Below are 20,869 nucleotides of genomic sequence, written 5' to 3'. Positions count from 1 at the left end.
TTGTGTTCCAATAAAACTTTATAGACAAACAGGCAGCTGCTTGTAGCATGCTGACTCCCGCCATGTACACATATCCTCCCTGTGCCACAGTCCTCACCACCCGGCGTTGCCTCGTGCCAGCTCATTTCATGTACTACACCTGGCTGAGCCCTACAGGCACTGGAATCCACAGCCTCCAATCTATGTTCTTTTTGAGGGTGGACTTGGGGAACAAAAACCAGGAAGTCTTGCAAGCTGGCTGCTGGGTGAACAAAAAGGAGGATACAAATCCTTCGATAGTTATCATAGAGCAACGCTGCGTGCCCAGCATCGTTCTAGACGTCTATCCTGAACCAGAGCGCTGGGATACCAAGAAAAGTAAAAGGGACTTTTAAAAAGTTTCCACTCGTGGAGATTCATTTTAGTGTGGAAGACACATCAAACAAATAAGAAAGATATGTAGTATGATAGGGATAATAGTGAAGGGCTTTATCTTGATGTGATAATGGTTTCACAAGTGTATACATAGGTGAAAATTTGTCAACTCTATACTTCAAGTATGTGCAACTTATTGTAGGTCAATTATATTTCAATAAAGTCTTTTTAAAGAAAAAAAATCAAAGTTTATCTGAAAAGATATCAAAGTGTGACGGTTTTTGTTTCTTTAAGTCTTGTTAGACAAGGGTACTATTTTAACATCTGGTGTTCTTTAGGGATATGCAGTAGCCGGGCACTGTGACTCACACCTGTAATCCCAATGATCAGGGAGGCTGGGGCAGGAGGATTGCAAGTTCAAGGCCAGCCTGGACAACTTAGTGATAGCAGGTCTCAATAAAATAAAATAAAATTTAAAAAGGATGGGAATGTAGCTCAGTGGTGGAATGTTCCTGGGTTCAATTCCCAGTACCAAAATTAATTGATTAATTTTTCAAAGCAGGTAATGTATCAGATGAGGACAAGAGTAATCAATAAAAACAAGGAAGTGAAGGGATTTTAGGAAGGTTGGGAGGGAGTTATAGATAGTACAAGAAGAAGAAGGAGGAGGAGGAGGAAGAAGGAGGAGGAGGAGGAGGAGTGGGAGGAGGAGGAAAAAAGAAAAAGAAGATCAGTAATCAAAATCTCAAAGTGTAATCCAGTTCCAAAAGCAGCTTTTAAGGGGCAGGTTCTGTCCTTTTCTCTAGCCCTAGCCACCCCTACAGCATGCCCCGCTCCTCTCACCCCACTAAAATCCAGAGCTACTACCACTGGGTTTAAGCCCACCCCCTGCCACAGGATCCCAGCCTGGACCCTCCTCCTGGGTCTCTGCTTCCATTGCCTCTTCCGGTCCATCTTCCCCAGAGCTGCCACGATGTCATTTAGGAAGGCTGCCAGATTTAGCACAGACAATAGCAAATCGTATGCCCAGCCAAATGTCAGTCTCAGAGAAACATCAAATAATTTCATAGCAAAAGTGCTTCCAGTGTTGCTTCTCAGATATTCACACTGAACTAGGCACCCCTTGTTCGTCTGGCAACCCTGAATTCTGACCACGTCACTCCGTGGGAAACTAACTTGGGTTCTCAAGTTGTCTACATAAGACAGTTCAATAAAGTGGCTTTGTAAAGGGAATCTGGATGAGAGAGACTTTTTCCGCAGTAGACCCCAAGTGAATGAATGGGCTCCTTTTATAGTACGAGGTTTACAACTCAGAAACACCAGTCAGAAGAGTTTTTAAGCAAAGTCTGCCAAGAGCACATGATGTAAAAGTCAGTCATGACCCTGGCTGGTATCTCAGCTCCTGACAGTTAACTGCTCAAAGGTCCAAGGAGAGATTCTGGCCACCCCCAAGTATTAAGAAGGGCAGATAAGCCCTCACCGTTGTCTCTGTAAACATAATTCAGTCACTGTCTCCTTTGAGGTGATCCATCTCCTTTTTTAATTAACAGCCATGGAATCTGTATTAGCTCTATGTCACTGGGTAACAAATGCACCAAAACTTAACCACTAAAGCAACAACCATTTATAATCTCATGATTTCTCCATCGGGAACTGAGCAGGGCCTCGTCTGAGCAAGAGCTGAGCCTCTTGCCAGGGTGAGATCAAGGTGTCAGCCAGGACGACCTGACAGGCAGGGTCAGGATGGGCTCCCTTCCAGGCACATCGTGAGCTTGTTGGCAGGTTTAGTTTCTCACGGGCTGTTGATCCAAGGGCCTTGGGTCCTCGCAGGCTATTGCAGGAGGCATTAGTCACGTGACGCAATAGTCCTGCTCTGTGGTCTCTCCACAGGGCAGCGCACAGCGTGGTCAGCAGCTCGATCAAGCAATTGGGTGAGAGCTCAGGAGACGGAGCTGGACCCAAATCACTTCTTCTGTAACCTAATCCTCAAATGGCATCCACGGTGTTGGCTGTAATGTTCGTCAAATACGTCACTAGGCCCCTCCCACTAACCAGGAGGCAGGGGTCACTGGCACCCTCTTGGAAGATGCCGCTGACACCACCCAGTTAGAACTGTCCCTTTCTCCTTGAGAGCACCAAATGAAGAGTTCTTCATTCCCCGGAAGAGCCGGAACTCGGTGTCAGGAATGCAAACATCCCTTCTGTTGTTTAACCCAAATCATCTCAGAGAACGGAACAGCCCAGGCCCCACTGAGCCAGGCCTCCTGGTGACAATTCCAGATATTCACAGATGGAGAAAGAATTGCCGCATGGCAGAGGCCAAGGGTCCTCCTTGGGCTCTTCTCCATGCAGAAGGTGGCGAAGTAAGACATTTAAGAGCATGGCACGGGCGCACCATTCCCCCATAACAGGGCCTGACTCCCAGCTCCACTGTATACCAGGGTGCGCCTTTGAGCAAGGGGCTTCGCCTTCCTCAGCCTCAGTTTCCTCATCCATAAAATGGGGATAGAGTGTCATAGTTCCTAGCTCATTAGTCTGCCACGGAGTTAGCTGTGAGCTAATGCAGGCAAAATTCTAAATCAGAGTCCATACACGGCACTCAGTTGTTTCAACTCTTGGTCCAGCTATTATTGGTGCATAATTTATTCCAAAACTTTGCAACTTAAACTATACTATAACTATACTCATGGAATTTGTGGGTCAGGAGTCCAGACAGGGAATAGCAGGGATGGAGGGGGACAGGAGAGAGAGAGAAAGAGAAAAGGGGGAGGAGGGGAGGAGAGGAGTCTGGTCTCCCAGTCTTGTGGTGGGATGGGGAGAAATGTACAGGGGAGGTGAACGAGGCAAGGGCTACACAATTTCACAACCTGTTCCCTTGCACTTGCGCACTATCCTCGGATGCTCTGATTCTGACACTTCCTACCTCACGTGTCTCGTTAGCTTTTTAAATCTCCTACTACTACAAGCAGCTCAGTACCCAAGTCTCTCATGCACATGCAGGACGTGGGCCCAAGGATGTGGGTAGCTCCCAAATGTTTGCTCTGTATTCCAGTGGTTTACAGACATTTCTCTCTGGAGGCTCAGTGATCTCTCTGTACCTCTAAATTCCTGTCTCAGGACCACCCCTGGGGCCATCTGCAGTCACCTCCGGTAGCTTGGGCTTCCTCACAGCATGGCGAGAAGTTAGGCTTTTTACATGGAGGTTGAGGATGCCAGTGTTCCAGTGTCCCAGCCTCAGTAGTCACACAGGGCTACTCTGCAAGCTACTGCTCGAAGCCCACCCAGATTTCAAGGGAGGGAACAAAGAATTTTGGGATCCTGTTGTCATGGTGCTCCAGCTGATACTGTCAGAACCCCTGGTGCAGAGGGTCTTTTCCATGCTGTTTCTTTGCCAAAATACCTGTCTGTGTCCATGGCGCAAGGTCCCTGCTGGGAGAGAGCACTGTACCACCTGTAGGTTGGGGTCAGTGTGAGTCTGGCCACATGTACTGAGAGTCTGGAGAAGTCTGTGGCCACGTGAGGGCTAAGCCTGTGTGTTTGTTTTGACTGAGTGACAATTAGTGGCATTGTCCCCAGCCTGCCTCCTTTCCAGAACTCCAGGCTCATATCCAACTGCTCACCTATTTCCACGTGGTTGCCCAACGCCACACAGCCTCAATCAGGCGATGCCTCAAGGCCACCCAGCTGACGCCAAGCTCCGGGTCTCCGTTCCCAGCCTCCCTCTGCTCCACTTCAGTGCCGAGGTCCTCACGGAGTCTCTCTGATCTGCCAGCTTTCCTCTACCTGCTCTACCTGAGCCAAGCCAAGCTCACCTCACCTGGTAGCAGCCTCCTCGGGGCTTCCTGACCCTGCCCGTGCTCCCCTGCTAGAGCTCCCCAGTTATCCTCCTGTCACTCGGGATAAAATCCACATTCCCCACCCTCCCAAGGCCTAGACGGGTCAGTCCTTGCCAGTCCTCCGGAGGCTGGCCCTCCCTACTCTCTGCCCATCCGCATATGCCCGCTCTCACTTCAAGACTTCTGCCTTTATGGGCCCCGGGCCAGGACCCTCAGGTCTCAGCTGGGTCCCCTCCTCAGACAGACCCGGCGTCCGCAGGCCCATCGCCCTGCGCAGCCTCAGTCCGTGGCTAGTGTTTTCTGGCCAGTCCAGTTCTTTCCTTGCCCTCCCTCACTGGAGCGCACGGCTGGCTCCTTCTAATCAGAAGATGGCCCGCCCCAGCCTGGCCAGCCGGGCACCGTGGCGGCGGGTGCCCAGATCTCAGTGCGGAATGGCTGGGTGGGTCTCCTGGCAGGGGTGTAGGAGCAGCTCAGTGGCGTGTGAGGGTCGCGGTCAGTGCAGGTGCCCGTGTGTGCAGGCTGAAGGCCGTCCAGGGTGGACTGCAGTGACTGGGGACTCTCTGGTTTGCAGGGAGGGCCTTCCCCGGGGACAACTTCCGATGGGGACGTGGGGAGGCCAGCGGGGGCGGTCCCCGGTCTGGCCCCGGCGTCGGGGCGGTCCCGGGCTCCCCTCCGTCCCGCCTCCAGCTGGGGGGCCTGGACTGGGCGACGTGGCGGTGGCGCCGGGGGCGGGGAGGGCGGGCCGCGGGCCCAAAGCGAGCCGGAAAGTTTGTTGCGCGGTGGCGCCGGGGACTTGGGTCCCGGGGTCACGCGCCCGGCCCCCAGCGTCCCCAGCACGGCCGCGGAGTCCGATCGCCATGGGTAAGTCGCGATCAGGCTGCAGCAGGGAGCCGGGTCACCTTCCGGACTGTGCGCCTTGTCGCCGCGCTCCCCCCCTCCGCGCGCCCCTCCGCCCTCCCAGCGGCCCCGACCCACCCGGTGTCGCCCCCGCGGTGACCGGAGGTTGGGGACTGCGCAGGGGCCTCGGCGCGCTGCCTTCCATCCTCCTGCCCGGGAATAAGTGGCTGGAGCTGCTTTTGCTTTGACACCGAGCGCCCACGGCCGGCCCTCCCCGACCACCTTGGTCCCGGCAGGCAACAACCCCCAGGCAGGAGAACCGTCCCTGTTCCAAAAATGGAGACATGGAGGTCCCGGAAGGAGACAGTCATTCATCAATTTCCTGAGCACCACTGTGCCAGGCACTGCTCCCGGCCTGGGGATCCTTCCCTCCCTGCCCTGGATGTGACTCAGTGGAGAGAACCAAGAGCCCAGAACACACCTGGGGCAAGTAGGGAATTTCTTTGTCACTAAGGGGGACTGATTCTGTCGTTGTCTCTGTATTCAGAAGGTTGGAGGTCCGCCGTTGTTCACTCTTTAGTGAGCATGTACTTTGTGCCAGGCATAGGGGCTGGGGATTCACAGGGAACGAAACAGACAAAGCGCTCTCTCATGGAGTGACCTTTGAGGAGCTGGATACATAAGGACATGAATAAGATGCGGTGGGACACAGAAAATGAGGCCTCCTCGGGGCCTTGGAGCCAAGATCTCAGAAGCAGGGCTGAGATTTGAAGAGCTTCCAGGTGGCAGGAGCATCACAGGCCCTGAGGCAGGAAAGAGCCGGTGTGGCTCAGGCCAGCGTGAACACGGAGGGAAGGGTCGAAAGGATGTCAGAGGGGCGAGCGGGGACCAGGTGGTGCAGGGCTTCATGGGCCATGGAGAGGTCGGGATTTTATGGCAGATGGAATAGGAAGCTGGAGAAGGGTTTTAAGCTGAGGTGGGGAGGGGGCCATGCATGAATTCTCTCTTAAAATCTCACTCCAGGTTTTTCAGTAGAGAATTACTGTAGCTAACACTGGCTCTGAGGTAGGCAGGCACTTGAGATAGGTATTGTATCATATGTAGATAGAGGAGGCTCAGAGAGGTTAAGTAAGTTGCCCAAGGTCACACAGCTATGGAGAAGAGAAGCTGGGATGGAACCCCAGCACCCTGGCTCCAGTTTGCATTCCTAACCACTGTACCCCAAGCCTCTTATGCACAGAGCAAAGGCGCAGCTGGTGACCAACCACAGCTCTGACTTCAGAGTCCATCTCTTAACATCCACTGCACAATGTTCCAGAGTCCAAGGTCCAGAGATGTCAGGGCCCTCGTAGGACACTCGCCTTGGTTCTGGCCCCTTGCTCCTGCCCTTTTGTCCCTCATACTAATTCAGCAGCTATTTGTTGAGTGCCTACTATGGGCAGAGCCAGGCCTGGGTGAGCAGGTGTTCAAACTAATCACCAGCCATCTCCACCCTCCCCAGATTCCTAGTGCTCTCTCTTCACGGCAGGGTTGGGCGCGTAGTCTCTGTCCACAGACTGGATCAGGACTGGGTTCCAGCCCCAGTGCCCTCAATTTGTCATGACCTGGGACAGTTTGTCACCTTCTCTGACCGACACATGGTCCCTTATAAGATGCTATTATTGGGGGGCGGCCATGAGAATGGTGTGAGGAAACCAAGTGCCCAGCTTTGCACATGGTGGGTTAACTGAGCTCCTGTTCGTCTCTCTCAGTAGTGGGAGGCCAGAGTCAGACTGCCCAAGTTCAGATCCCTGCTGTCACTTACGGGCTGTGTCCTCTTGGGCAATGATCTCACCTCTGTGCCTTGGTTGCTCCATCTGTGGAATGGGAGTGACATTTTCGCCTGTGTCCTCGGGCTGGAGTGGGGAAGGGCAGCTCCCCCGCAGAGGGCGGGTACTGATGCCCAGTGACAGACGCTGGCGCCTGGGGGCTGTGGGGAGGTGGCAGGTGGGCAGGAGGTCCCAGGCAGAGGCAGAGCAGCATGATGATGACAGGTGGTGACAGATGGTCCCCGGGTGTGTGGGAGAGGCTGGGATGCTGGCTGGGACAAGGCGCAGGGGCGGGCTGAGCAGTCAGGCCGGCCTGGGAAGGGCCGGTGTCAGGCAGGAGTGTGGACTGGCCACGTAGGCAGAGGGAGCCGGAAGCGTGAGGACGGAAGGGCCTTCCCGGTCTTCTCGATGGCCCCGACCCCAGGGACTCCTTCATGGCTTCTCAGGACTTTGTCCCTTGGGTCCTCCTGAGAGCGGTCTCTGCTGTCCACCGCGCCCCTCGCCCCTGCTGTCTCTCCCACCCCCATCTCTGGGTGGCCCTTGTTCCCGGGTGATCTCGCAGCCCAGCTCGGCTTGGGAGCCCAGCGGTCCTGACCCCGCCGCGTCCTAGCAGGAGCGCATGCGCAACTCTGTAGAGCCGGTGGCCGCCACCGCCCCTCGGGCCTTGTGAGGCTGCACCTGGTGCGGCACTCCGGAGTGGCACCTGTCGGCATTGCTGGCTCATGTCGCTTATTTTTGTGGTCCTCTTGCCACTATGACCCTGGTCTGACCCAAGGAGCGTGCGGCATTCGGCCTGGCCTTGGCCTTGGCCGGGCTCCCTTTGCCCTCAAACAGAAGCCAGGAAACGGCGGTCGATCCTGCCCTCCGCCTCCCTTGCCTCCCCCTGGGGGAGTGAAGCCCGGGAACCAGGGAGGTGGGGCAAGGGGAGGTGAGGACACTGGGACCAGGCCCCGGATCCTGCAGGTCTTTTCCCTGAAGAACAGAAGGGCAGCGCCACCTGGGATGGGGGCGGGGTGCGGGGGAGAAGGTGAGCAGAAGCCGGGGAGTCCTCCCCGTGAGCTCCTCCCGCTGCACAAAAGTTGCCCAACAGCCGAGGAGAGGCAGGAGCAGAGCTGCTCAGGACAAGGCTGGGGCTCTGGCTCTGGGCGCAGACCCGCTGTGTGACTTGACCTCAGGCAAGGCACTTCCGCCCTGGGGTGCCCAGTCAATCCACTCCTAGGGAATTCAGAGGCACCCCCAGAAGGTTGGGGAGAACTAAAGGAGGTCTTAAGCCTAGCTAGCAGTCAGGACAGCACCTGGTGCAGAGAACACGCTCAGTCACCCTGGCTGCAGGTTCTCCAGGTGCTTCCAGAAGAATATACGTACAAACGTGTGCTTTAAAAATCACAGTGTCCTGTGTGACTGTACTGTCAATACGGTAACCCCCAGCCACGCGGCTTGTTTTTATAAGTCAATTAATTAAAATAAAACGTTGATTCCTCCATTATATTAGCCACCGTCCCTGTACTGAGGGTCCACATGTGCCTAGTCACGACCCTGTCCCGTAGATAGGCACAGAAGTTTCTCTCGCCAGAGAAAATTCTAGTACACAGTACTGCTCTGAGAAGAAAGAAATAGGGCTGGGCTTGGTGGCATGCACCTATAATCCCAGCATCCCAGCCACTCAGGAGGCTGAGGCAGGAGGGTTGCAAGTTCAAGGTCAGCTTCAGCAACTTGGCGAGACCTTGTCTCAAAAGTAAAAATAAAAAGGACTGGGGATGTGGCTCAGTGGTAATGTGATGGCAAAACCAGACCTGGCAGCGAAATGAAATGACAAGAACGTCACGGTAAGAGACCCGGGCCTGGGGAAGGGTCAGTTCCGCTGCCCTCTCGGCCTTTCTCCAGGAAGCCTCATAGCCATGGGCCCTGCCTTCTGCATGGTCAGTAACTGCCCGAGGAGTCTGACTGCTCCCTCCTGAACCGTAACAGGTGTCTGTGGAAAGAGCCGCTTCTCCTCTGTCTGTGAGCAGCTCTGGGTTAGAGACCCCGCACAGCCGTCAGCTGCCATGATGGGACAGGTCTACCATGACGTCAAATAACCTATAAATATTGTGAGAAACTGTGGATCAGGGCTCAGAGTTTGGAGTTCCATTTTCCTCTGGGCCCGCAGGCATGAAGTGAAGTTTGGTTTCTCCTCCTCTCTGGGTGCTGCTTTAAAACTCAAAGTTTAATGATCAACTATCCTGATTTTATTTCCCATCCCATTCCCTGTTTTTATGTTCATTAATTCCTCTTGTCTGGGGGTTCCTTTCGTTCTAACTTTCCTAACTTCTTCATTCCCAGGCTGAATTCATTTATTTTCAGTTATTTTGGAGGTTCTGACAAAAAGTTCTAGTTTCTATAATTACCTCTTTTATCACCTCCCACGGTTTCTGTTATATGGTCTTTTAATTCTCATTCAATTCCAAATAGGTAGTTATTTCCACTTGATTTCTTCATTATGCTCAGTCATTTAGATGTGTATTTTAAATTTCTACAGGTGTAATTAGAATTGGTGGTGTTCCTGTTTTGTTTTGTTTTGTTTTTCTTTCCTTCTTTCTTTTTGCCTCTGAATGAGAAATGCATGCATGATTAACAAAAAGCTTGTCTGCTGAGCACAGTGGCACACACCGGTAATCCCAGCAGCCAGGGAGGCTGAGGCAGGAGGATCCGAGTTCGAAGGCAGCCTCAGCAATTTAGTGAGGCCCTAAGCCTTAACCCACCCTGTCTCTAAATAAAAATTTTTTAAAATGGGCTGGAGGTGTGGCTTAGTGGTAAAGTGCCTCTGGGTTCAATCATCCCTGCTACCAAAACAAAAAACAAAAAACAAAACAAAACAAAACTTGTCTGTGGAGCCAGGAACCAGTCACCGCCTTCCTCTTTGGCAGCACAGGGTGAGAGGAGATCAGCATCCCCCTCCTGAGTCCCGAGCACCACCCTCTTTTGAAGGGGAGCAGGGGCGTTTTCTTAACCTCCTCTGGAAATGGGCGGAAGGAGCAGGTAGAAGTAGTGAGCCTGGTAATGCTCCCTGCGCTCGCTTCCTGGGCGCCAGTAGCTTCTCTCCCCCAGTTCTTCCAAGAGCCGGCAAGAAAGCGTTTATTATCCCCGGAACAGAGGACGCGCTGGAGGTCAGGGGAGACCACCTGCCCAGGGTCACACGGAGCAAGCGGCCCAGGCCAGCGGTCACCGGGACGTTCCCGGAACTTTTCACCCTGTGTAACGCCGGCTGCCCTCGGGCTCTGGAAGCAGGCAGCGCCCTGTTCCCATTTTACACACTGGCAAACTGAGACCGAGGCCAGAAGGAACGGGGCTCCCGGCAGCTGCGCAGGGCAGACGACGTGGGCACACGGCGGGAGGCTTGGAACGTCCTCAACAGCGCGCCTGATGCTGGAGTGATGGGGCCGCCAGGAGGAGGCAAATGACCAGAGACGAACCCACAAGACAGGAGCCTCCCGCGGCTCCCACTCCTGCGGGGCTGGTTCGGCCCCGCAGCCGGGAGAGGACGCCGCGCCTGGGGTTGTGCAGGCGAGCTCGTCTGTCCCGTTCACTTTTCATCTTAGTCCATTTGGACATAATTTCACTTAGGACCACACCCCCCACAATTTAAAATGAAGACTCAGAATCGTCCTGCAGTTCAGGGCTCCCTGATGAGGGCCTGGCTGGCGCCCGCCCTCCTGATTGGCACTGGGTGTCTTCGTCTTTGTTTTGTTTTGCTGTTTTGCGGTGCTGGGGGTTGAACCCCGGCGCTCCACCACAGAGCCATGCCCCCAGCCCTATTTTGTTTCCTTTTTTAAATTTTAAAACAGGGCCTCACTAAGTTGCCCAGTCTGACCTTGAACCTGCATTCTCCTGCCTCGGCCTCCATAATAGTTGGGATTACAGACGTGCATCGCCCCCGCCCCCACTGTTTTTCATATTCACTTACCACACACTAAAAATCCTCTATTGGAGCTGGTGCTGTGGCACAACCTGTAGTCCCAGCTACTCGGGAGGCTGAGGCCGGAGGATGGCAAGCTGGAGGTCAGCCGGGGCAACTTAGCAAGACTCTGACAAAATTTTTTTTAGATCTTTATTTTACCTTAAAGGAGAAAAAAAGTTTGAATTATTTAGTGTACTACTGTTTTTTAAAATGGACATCGAAGCAGCTCTTTTATCAATGTGTTATGAACTCTGGAATCTTTCCCTGATATCTAATACAGTGTCCTTTCCTCATTACTATGTCTATTAAAACGACTTGGGAGCTCCACAAATAAAAAATTTTTGTTTTTTTATTAACAAATAAAGAAAGAAGAGGTGAATGGACATTGTGTGAGCTATACCCACCTCAGGTGCGGCATCTGCCCAGGACAGCAAGAGTAATCTCTTTCAAAAATTAGAACTAGGTCATCTCACTCCCAGCTCAAAACATCAGAGGCTTCCATCCACCGAGAAGGAAACTGTTACTGTCCTGGTGACCCACAAAGCCCCCGGGGTCTGGCCCCTGCCTCCTCCCCGCCTCCCCTCCTCTGCCATCTCTCACTCGCTGGCGTCCATCCACTCTGACTCTTCACTGATTAGCACAGTGACCAAAGCCTTCATTCTCTAACCACGACGGCTCTGCCTCTTACTTGCTGTGTGACTGTAAGAAAGTTGCTTGACCTCTCTGCACCCTGGAGGATGATGCTAATGATACACTGAGAATAACATGCACACAGCTCTTGAAACAGGGTTTGGCATTTAGTAAATGTCGTGCGTAAGTACGAGCTACACATACCTCAAGGCCTTCCCCCGCATCGTGTTCCCTCTGTCCCGTCTGCTCTTTGCCACATTTTCCCGTGGCCTCCACTCCCCCTTTACTTGGATCTCTGCTCAAACGTCCCCTCCTCCGAGAGGCCTGAGCTGACTACTTAAATCGATGCTCCTCAGCACCCCCAAGCGTGTGTCCCTGCGCTGTCACTCCATGGCACCGTCCACACCTGAAGGCACATTACGTGCTGACCTATCATCTGCCTATTTCTGCCAGCACGTCAGGTCCCTGGAGACACCACTGACGGCCAGCCTCAGGGACACAGCCTGGCCTGTGGCTGTGGATGGAGAGAGAGATGCGTGGGTGGATGGCACAGAGGAAATGGATAGGAAGATGGGTGGAGGGACGGGTGGATTTGTGGGTGGGTGGGTCAGTCAGTCCACAGGTGCTCGGGTGGATTAAGGGGTCGATAAATGGACAGACGGATGGATGATCGGATAAATGGCTGGAGGGCAGATGGGTGGAGGGGCGCTGGACACGGGTGCTTGGCCCGGAAACATCCTGAGCTCCTCCACTTGTCTTCCAGGCCGGCCCCCTCCCGCGCTGCCCCTGTGCGCCTGTGTGTCCTTGCTGGGCGGCCTGACCTTTGGCTACGAACTGACTATCATATCAGGTGCGCTGCTGCCCCTGCAGCGTGACTTTGGGCTCAGCTGCTCGGAGCAGGAACTTCTGGTGGGCAGCCTGCTCCTGGGGGCTCTGCTGGCCTCCCTGGCGGGGGGCATCCTCATTGACCGCTGCGGCAGGAAACGCGCCATCCTGGGGAGCAACCTGGTGCTGCTGGCGGGCAGCCTGAGCCTGGGCCTGGCGGGCTCCCTGCCCTGGCTGGTGCTGGGCCGCGCGGCCGTGGGTTCTGCCATCTCCTTGTCCTCCATGGCCTGCTGCATCTACGTGTCCGAGCTAGTGGGACCTCGGCGGAGGGGAGTGCTGGTGTCCCTCTACGAGGTGGGCATCACCGTGGGCATCCTGCTGTCCTACGCCGTCAACTATGCCCTGGCCACCGCCCCCGGGGGATGGCGGCACATGTTCGCCTGGGCCCTGGCACCCGCTCTTCTGCAGAACCTGGGCCTCCTCTTCCTCCCCGCTGCTGCGGACGAGACCGCCAGCCACAAGGACCTCATCCCGCTCCAGGGGGGTGCGGCCTCCAAGCCGGGCCTGGAGAGGCCACGCTACACCTTTCTGGACCTCTTCAGGGCCCGGGACAACATGCGAGGCCGCAGCGCGGTGGGTCTGGGGCTGGTCCTCTTCCAGCAGCTGACGGGGCAGCCCAACGTGCTGTGCTACGCCTCCACCATCTTCCACTCGGTTGGCTTCCGCGGGGGAGCCTCCGCTGTGCTGGCCTCTGTGGGGCTCGGGGCAGTGAAGGTGGCAGCGACCTTGACCGCCATGGGGTTGGTGGACCGCGTGGGCCGCAGGGCCCTGCTGCTGGCTGGCTGTGCCCTCATGGCGCTGTCGGTCAGTGGCATAGGCCTCGTCAGCTTTGCGGTGCCCATGGACTCTGGTCCCAGCTGCCTGGCCATGCCCAATGCCACCCAGCAGGTTGGCCTCCCTGGAGGCTCTGTTCTGCTAAAGGACTCATCTCCAACTCCAATGCCGAGAACCAGGGGGGACCAACGGGAGCCAGTCTTGTCAACACCTAAGAAAACCAAGTCCCATCCAGGACGCAAACATGTCACCGCCCCTCCCCCGTCAGCCCTGAGCACCTCCCCCGCAGTGACCCCCAGTCCGGCTCCAGAGCATGCCCTGCTGCGCTGGGCTGCCCTGATCTGCTTGATGGCCTTTGTGAGCGCCTTCTCCTTCGGGTTTGGCCCAGGTAAGTGCTATTTCCTTGCAGGTCAACCTGGAGCCGCCCAGCAGGCAGTGAGGCCCTGTCCGACTAAGGGGCTCTGGAGGCCTGTGTCCTGAAGGGTCGGGGCCCCTCCTCCCAGGGCCAGGGCCTAACTTTATGTTAATATGTATTTTTCAGGTTATATTAAGCTTCAGGCCTTGTAACACTTGGCTCTGTCCCTGGATGGCTCAAGCCGCAGGGTTTACTTGAAAAGAATTTAATGAATAGGATAGAAACCGATCATCCCGGTTCACTCCCGGTTGCTGCCTCAGTACCGAAGGTCTGTGTCCCAAGAAGCCCCTGAGTCCTGGGCACACAGGCACTGTGGCCACCCTAAAGCCATTCTGGCAGTGGCATGGGGTGCAGATGGGGAGGGCTTGACGCCAGGAGCCTGGTGTTCTGCTTGACCCTGGCCAGGGGGCGCCTACTTGGCCTGCTGATGCTGCCTCAGCCTCAGCCCAGGGGCCCTCCTGCTCTCCCGTCTAGTGACCTGGCTGGTCCTCAGCGAGATCTACCCTGTGGAGGTCCGAGGGAGAGCCTTCGCCTTCTGCAACAGCTTCAACTGGGCCACCAACCTCTTCATCAGCCTCTCCTTCCTCGATCTCATCGGTAAGTCCTCCGGCCTAATCCCCCAGTCCAGTTCCTACATGCAGGGCAGTTCCCACCAGACTGGGCCAAAGCACCCCTATCAGTTGGGTTGTAAGGGACAGAAAACCATCCAGTGTGGCCCAGCTTATTAGCTAAAGGGAAACATTTGTCTTAAGTCACTGAAAACAAGGAGAGCTGATCCCAAGGCACCAACACAATGCCCGCTGTCCTTCCCTCCCTGTCCGCTCTGCCTGCCACCCGTGGGCTTCCTTCCCAGGCAGGCCCCTGCTCCTGGTGCAACGATGGCCGCCAGCAGGCTCTTAGCTTGGCAGTCCCAGGAAGAAAGACCTTTCCCATTGGTTCCTGCCCAAGTTCTGGACCAACCCTCATTGGCTCAGCAAGATCACGTGCCCATCCCTGAGCCAATCGCCGAGTCCGTTCGAATGTCAGGCTCCTCCCCTCTGGCCCAAGGCACAGTCCTGAAAGCTTACTCTCTGCTCCCTGGGACCAGGGGTTTGCTCCCCAGAGGCACAGCCAGCTCCGCAGCTGCAGCTGCGGGACATACCGCTGGCAGGAGCCACTCACCGTGACGTCTCCCAGACCAATCGAGGGCCTCCAGGCTCCTCCTGCCTCTTCTCCGGGCAGCCGTCTGAGGCGGAGGAGGAGGAGGGAGGGAGGAATTTTTTTTTTTTTTTTTTTTGAGAATGTGGCCTGCCATTATCATCCCCATTTCACAGAAGGGGACACGTGCTTCCGAGCCCATCTGGGTTCTCAGACTGGAGCCAGCCCTCCTGACCCCAGCCAATGCGCTCCCTCTGGAGGGCAGGTCCAGCGCTCAGGGCGCCGCCTAGCAGGAGGACAGGGTGTCCAGGGTCCCGTCCTTCATGGCCTCCTTTTTCTGACCGGGGCCAACTGGCTCTCAGGGACTCCAGGTCATCCCTATCCTGGTCATTGACCTGGGGACCCCGCCCCCACCTGAGGCTCCAGGAAGGGAGGGGCTCACGTGCTGAGTCCCCTCCCTGGGGCAGAGCGGTGGCCTCTGCCTTCTCTCCCCAGTCTTCAGACAGGCCAAATGAGCTGCAGCTCAGTTTCCCGATCGCTTCTCCGTGCTCTTCATGGGGTTTCGGAGCGTGAGTTCTGGACGGGGTTTGGCCAGGCCGTTTCCAGCAGAGCTGGAGGTCACTCCTCCAGTGTGGGGGGTCCAGTTCTGAGCGTGGGCAGCGTGGCACCGGAGTGGGTGGTCCCTCCCCTACATGCCCATGGAGCCCAGCTTGCTGTGGACAGGTGCCTCTGAGACAAACCAGTTAGATTCTTGCTTTCGGGTATTAACCTGACGGCCTGCTGGCCATTCTGCGAAACCCCACCCAGAGGCTTTGCTTTGGGTGAACTTTCAGTGCTGGCCCTGGAACACTCGGGTAGCCTAGGCTGCGGGGCCAGAGTGCTTGGCTCCCGGCCCAGACTTCCACCCACTCTCCTGTCCCCAGGTACCATCGGCCTGTCCTGGACCTTCCTGCTCTATGGACTGACAGCTGTCCTCGGCCTGGGCTTCATCTACTTAGTTGTTCCAGAAACCAAAGGCCAGTCATTGGCAGAGATAGACCAGCAGTTCCAGAACAGTCGGTACGTGGTAGACAGGGCAGGTCTGGGGAAAGGGCTGCCTCCAGCCAGGGGCTCAGTGCCCAGGACAGAAGTCAGAACAGTGGAATCTTAAAACCAAAGAATCTTAGAGTCACGGAGTCATTGAGAAACCAAACAATGTAACTGTGTCCCTTAAAAATTGCTAGTGGGCTTCGTCCGTTCATCCAGCAGATATCATGAAGTCGTGCAGTGTTGGGAGTTGTGGCTGAGATTAGGAAAGATAAGATCCTTGGCCTCCTGGAGCTTGTGCTGAGTGGGGGAGGGGAACGGAAAGGGATTGAGCCAACAAACACGTCAACAGGAGTGTTCTAGCTGGCCTTGTGTAATTGGAAGAAACTGGATCAGGACATGTTTTGCCCCGGGGCCAGGTTGGATGAGAGGAGGACAGAGGGGGCAGAGGCCATGGCCAAATTTGCGTGGTAGGTCAGCGGGAAGACCTCTCTGAGGAGGTACAATTTCAGTTAGAAGGAGGCTTTCAGGTAAGGTGAGGGGAGGAGCTTTCCAGGAGGAGGGAACGGCAAGTGCAAAGGCCCCGGGGTGGGAGCATATCTGGCCCATGTAAGGAGCTAGGAAGCCAGTATGGCTAGAACAGAGGAAGGGAGGGAGGACGGGGAGAAGATCAGACCAGCCAGATGGGAGGAGCCGGGTCGAGGAAGATCTGTAGATCATAAAGGAGAATTCAGAACCTTAGCACCATGGAAGCCTAGGCTGTTCAACAGAAGAGTAGACATGGAGCACTGGAAGGTGTGCCACTGTCCCACGCGTGCTTGGCAGCATCCCTGGTTCCCTGCGTGGTCCAGGGCTGGAGTCACCAGCTGCTGGCTGCTCACTGTGTTTCTGGGAGGCCTTGGAAGATTGTTGGAAATCATTCTGAGTTAGAACCAGCTTCTCTGGAACTGCCTGCCAAGCCCCACCCCCGCTGGCTCCTGAAACCATGGACACAGGACGACTGACAACCTGGTCCCCCTGCCCAGAGTGCTGTCCGCTACTGCACACCCCAGGTTGTTGGATGACACACGCCTCCTGACGCTGTTAGTCAGGAAGTATCTTCAGCTGCTTAGAACAGGCCCAGTGGTGTGTACGTGTGTGTGCGTGTGTGTTGTCAGGACAGAGGTGACAGCTGTGCTCCGTGAGGTCACCCAGGGTCCCAGGCTCCTCTGTCTTGTTGCTCTGCCATCTCTCCAGCATCACCTTCCTGGTCCAAGGTGGTGCACCACATTCCTGCAGGCGGAGAGCACACTCCTCAAGGTCACGGCCGTCCACATCCCCTTGGAAAGAACGCGACAACACCTGAGCAACCATATGTCCAACTAAAAACCAAGTGTCCCATGACTAGACAGCTGCGCAAAATTTCTGACAAACTGGTTTTCTCGGGGGGAAATTCCAGACCACCTTCTGGAACAAAGAGTGGAGGAGGCAGAGAAGCGGGTGGAAGCCAGCTCCAGGGTAGGGCAGGATGTGGCTGCAGCTGGGCGCAGGGTCAGGCTGGGCCTGGGAGCTCAGGGATACATGAGCCAGCCCTTAAGGACAGGCAGGGTCTGCCACAGCTGTGGGGAAGACAGAGTTGGGGATGTTGGTGGAGCTCAGAGGCAGGTCTGTGCTTCACCACCCTGGTCTCTAGTTCAGAGGACCCTGATATCAGAGCCACAGAGAGGGAGACACTCCACCACCGGGGGCACAGGGCCAGGGCAGCTCCAAGAGCTAACCCGAAGATTGGCACCGACTATTTTTAGCTTCTGTTGCCCTTGCAAGACTCCCATTCCCAGAAGAAAGTCTGATTGGCCAAACCTGACTTATGTGCCCATCCCCTAACCTCCAACTCAGTCAGGATAGGGCAGGGCTCCTTGATTGGCAGTCCTACAAGACCACCTGCAGCAGAGGCCACCGTTACCCCAGGAAAGGGAGGGGATGCGGAGGAGCCAACACCCGCTTCTAGAGGGGCTGCGGATCAGGATCTCAGCCTCAGACACGCTTACTGGAAGTGGTGACCTTCCGCGGGTTCGGAAGAGGCCTTCTTTATGCCCCGGAGGGCTAATCTCAAAGGAAGAGCCCCGCGTCCTGCTTTATCCCGGGCGTCCAGGAGTCCTTCAGCCTAAGTGCCAGTTAGGGAGCCAGGCTCTGGAGCAGACGCAGGGACAGACCCGGGACCAGGACAAGACCCTGTGTCTGTACCTAGAGGGCACTCACATTTTATTGTAGAGGGGAGAAAGTGGCTGTAAACCTGATAAGCGCTCAGAGATCATTTCAGAGTAGCATTTATGCCGTGGCCTGAGCAACCCGCTTAGCCCACCGGAAAGGACCACCGATGCGGGAGGGGTGCTGCTCCGCTGGCGAGGGCGCAAGTGTCCAGGGGCGTGTCCGCAGTGCCAGTGCCTCGTTGACTTCACCGCTCTTCCCAGGGCCTCGAGCAGCCCCGGCACATCACGGGCCATCAATAAACACCTCTTGGATGTCAGGAGGGTCTCCTAGGCAGGGCAGTGACAGGGTCTGGCTCTTGTGTTTAGAGAGGTCTCCCTGGCTGTGACGGAGCAAGGGTGGACCCAGGCAAGCTGGAGGGAGTCGTCGCTGCGCCTGCTGAGAGAAGAGGGAGTTGCGCGCAGAGCCGAGGGTGGATGGGAGACCCCAGGCCCGCCAGCCTCTCACCCTCTCCTTCTCTTTCTGACAGGTTCGCCCTGTGCTTTGGCCACGGGCAGAACTCAGCTGGTGTCCAGTACAGCCGAATAGGTGTCCCTGTGGCTTCCTGAGTCCCTCTGCCTGGAACATGCTGGAGCATTGACTTCGGCTGGGCCCCAGAGCTCAAGTTGCAGGTGGTCCTCGGAGAGTCACCCCAGCCCCAGAGGAGGTCATTTTTGCTGGGGTGAGAGACGAAAGTCTGAGAACCCCAGACTTGTCCTTCTGAGTGTAGGACCCCGAGGGCCCGGAGGACCTGCCTCCGCTTCCTCATCGACACTTTGCAATGAGAACGTTTTGTGGAGTCTTGGTTGCGCTCTGGGCCTTTTCAGATAATCTCCGGGGTGCCAGTCCTGGCAGGAAGTGTTTCCTGGAATCGCCCCTACATCCAGCTGAGGATTCCATCATCTCCGTTCTCTTTCCACCTGCCTGGGACTTGGGCGAGGGGAACGCCGCCTGTGTGTTGTCGACCCCTCGGACCCTCTCGCCCTGGATGTTCATCCTTCACCCACAGCCCTGCCTATTTTACAGGAGGCCTGTCCCGCTCAGTGGTTTCAGTGACGTGCCCCTGACCGTGGTCTCCATGTCCCCACACGTGCAATGGGAGGCCTGGACCAAATTGATCTTGCAATCTCTTCTGACGCCAGTGGGCTGGGATTCTAAAAGCTGGTCGCACATCAGATTCTCGGCCCGGGCTCTGCCCTCACGGAGCTGGCCAACGCTCTGGGGGATGCACGTTTTAGTCAGCAGAAAGGTAGACAGGATTCCACAGCTGTGCACACAGAAATCCAAGAGTCAGCCCAGGGCCATTTCCAGGGTGGCTCAGGAGGCTCTCCAGGGTTTGGGGCCCGCGGACCTGGATGTCGGTGGGTGTGGCCTCCACTCGGGCAGCTAATGACCTTGAGTAAGTAACAATTCAGCTCTCTTAAGCCTCAATTTCCTCATCTGTAAAGTGGGGGCAGTGTGCCCTAGGGGTTTATTCAACCTCTGTCTCCCTCAGGAGGGTCTTTGGTGGGCCCCATTCAGCCAACCACGGCCTGTGGAACTTCTGCTACCCAGGGCCCCTCCTTGGGTGCGTTGTCAAGGGCTGGGTTTCAGGGACAGGTCAGATGAGATGAGCAGGTAGCCAAGGCCAGAGGTCACTTAGGGAGAGACTGACTGGGCAGTTCCCAGATGCTGGGGAGCACAGGGACCTGAAGCAGACCTGAGGTGCTGGTGTCCTTCATCCATACTGTGCGTGGGTGCCCACGTGGCCCCAGGACTCTGGCCCACGAGTTCTCCTCTCTTCTCTGTTTCTAGACATTATTTCCCTTATATCCAGTGCTGTGCCACAGCTGGCTGGTTAATTTAACAATATTTTGTTAAATTGTCAAGAGTTTTGCAAACTGGTCTTTTGTAAAAATAAAACAAAATAGAAAACGTGTGATCAAAAATTATTATTGAAAATAAATTATTTGAACTTATAAGCAAATCATATTAAAAAGCAGAGGTCAATAGTATTCAAAACCCATCACCTCCTAATTACTTTGGGACATTTTACCGCATGTGAGTCTGATAGGGATGGAGGGGAGAGGGGAGGTGGGGGAGGGGAGAGGGGAGACTGGACGTTCCTTCCGGAGTCCGCACCCTCTGCGTCTCACTCGGCGCTTATACTGGCCCTGGGAGTGGATTTGCATCACAGAGACCAGGGCTCAGGTTTTGGTGATTTTGTAGAGCAAAGTGCTGCCGGGCACCTTCACAGGGGGTGCTCTCTGTGGGGGATCAGATCCCATGGCTCACTCTGGTCCTTCAGGCACATCCCGGCTCAGATGCCACCTCTTCAAGGAGGCTGTCCCTGGTCACCCTAGCTTCTCCAGGGAAACGTATGCAAATGTATGCTTCTGGCCCCGCCCCCTCCGTGGCCCCTCCTCTTCTCTTGCCAGGCGTCACTAGCTGACCTATCAATCATCTGCCTACTTCCCTCCCTCCCCCTCTACTTCCTCTCTTCCCTCCATCCCTCCCTCTGTCTGTCTGCCCTTCCTTCAATTCCTTGTTCCCTCTCCCTCCTTTCTTCTTGTTGCTGTCACCAGAATATCAGCTTCCTGAGGAAGGGGACCTCGTCTTGCTCACTGTTTTGCCCTAGAACAGTGCTGGATGTAATGGACAAGAAACACACATCAGAGAGGGAAATAAATGGAGATACTGGCTTTTCAAACACATTAAGTGGAAAAGTACATCTGAAGAAAAGCGACCTGTTTGTAGCCTACGTCACATGACTGGCAAATGACCAGGAGGTCCTGCGGGTTGTGCCCACATTATGGCAGTAAGACTGGGGTTTGGAAGCGACCCTAGGGCTGCAGGAGGAGGACTTCCCTGCCCGCGCCCTGCAGGTGGGTGCGCAGACCCTGCTCCCTTCTGGTTGGTCCTGAGACTGAAGAGTGGCTGGTCTGGTCCCCGGGGCCTGAGCTTGGTGGACTGGAGGAGGGTCGGGGCCACAGGAGTCGGGTGGAGAGACAGAAGGGAGGGAGAG

At 55.7% G+C, this 20,869-nt stretch overlaps 1 protein-coding gene across 4 annotated transcripts; it reads left to right on the top strand.

Annotated features, from left to right (window-relative positions):
• The first annotated feature begins 4,898 nt into the window (after positions 1-4,898).
• Positions 4,899-19,783, top strand: Slc2a10 (solute carrier family 2 member 10). 4 transcript variants are annotated; one of them, XM_047541027.1, is made up of 5 exons: positions 4,899-5,051; positions 12,166-13,449; positions 13,951-14,073; positions 15,537-15,672; positions 18,356-19,783. In XM_047541027.1, the coding sequence occupies exons 1-5, from the start codon at positions 5,048-5,050 to the stop codon at positions 18,432-18,434; spliced, it is 1,626 nt and encodes a 541-aa protein (XP_047396983.1). In that variant the 5' UTR covers positions 4,899-5,047; the 3' UTR covers positions 18,435-19,783. The 4 variants fall into 4 exon arrangements, 2 of the variants coding, with proteins under 2 accessions (XP_047396983.1, XP_047396982.1); XM_047541026.1 differs by lacking the exon at positions 4,899-5,051 and having other exon boundaries at positions 12,024-13,449; XR_007107190.1 differs by lacking the exons at positions 4,899-5,051; positions 18,356-19,783 and having other exon boundaries at positions 12,020-13,449; positions 13,603-14,073; positions 15,537-15,563.
• Positions 19,784-20,869: the final 1,086 nt, after the last annotated feature.

Source organism: Sciurus carolinensis, chromosome 2 (assembly GCF_902686445.1).
Source record: "Sciurus carolinensis chromosome 2, mSciCar1.2, whole genome shotgun sequence".
Lineage (NCBI taxonomy): Eukaryota > Metazoa > Chordata > Mammalia > Rodentia > Sciuridae > Sciurus > Sciurus carolinensis.
The sequence above is the reverse complement of the archived record's forward strand: the minus strand, read 5'-3'. Positions and strand labels throughout refer to the sequence as shown.

Bases quoted from the DNA above. Each gene is read 5' to 3' on its own strand.
- Slc2a10 (XM_047541026.1), top strand. From the start codon at position 12,081: ATGGCTGGAGGGCAGATGGGTGGAGGGGCGCTGGACACGGGTGCTTGG. The intron at 14,074-15,536 runs GTAAGTCCTCCG...TCCTGTCCCCAG, and splicing joins CTCCTTCCTCGATCTCATCG to GTACCATCGGCCTGTCCTGG. The intron at 15,673-18,355 runs GTACGTGGTAGA...TCTTTCTGACAG, and splicing joins CAGCAGTTCCAGAACAGTCG to GTTCGCCCTGTGCTTTGGCC.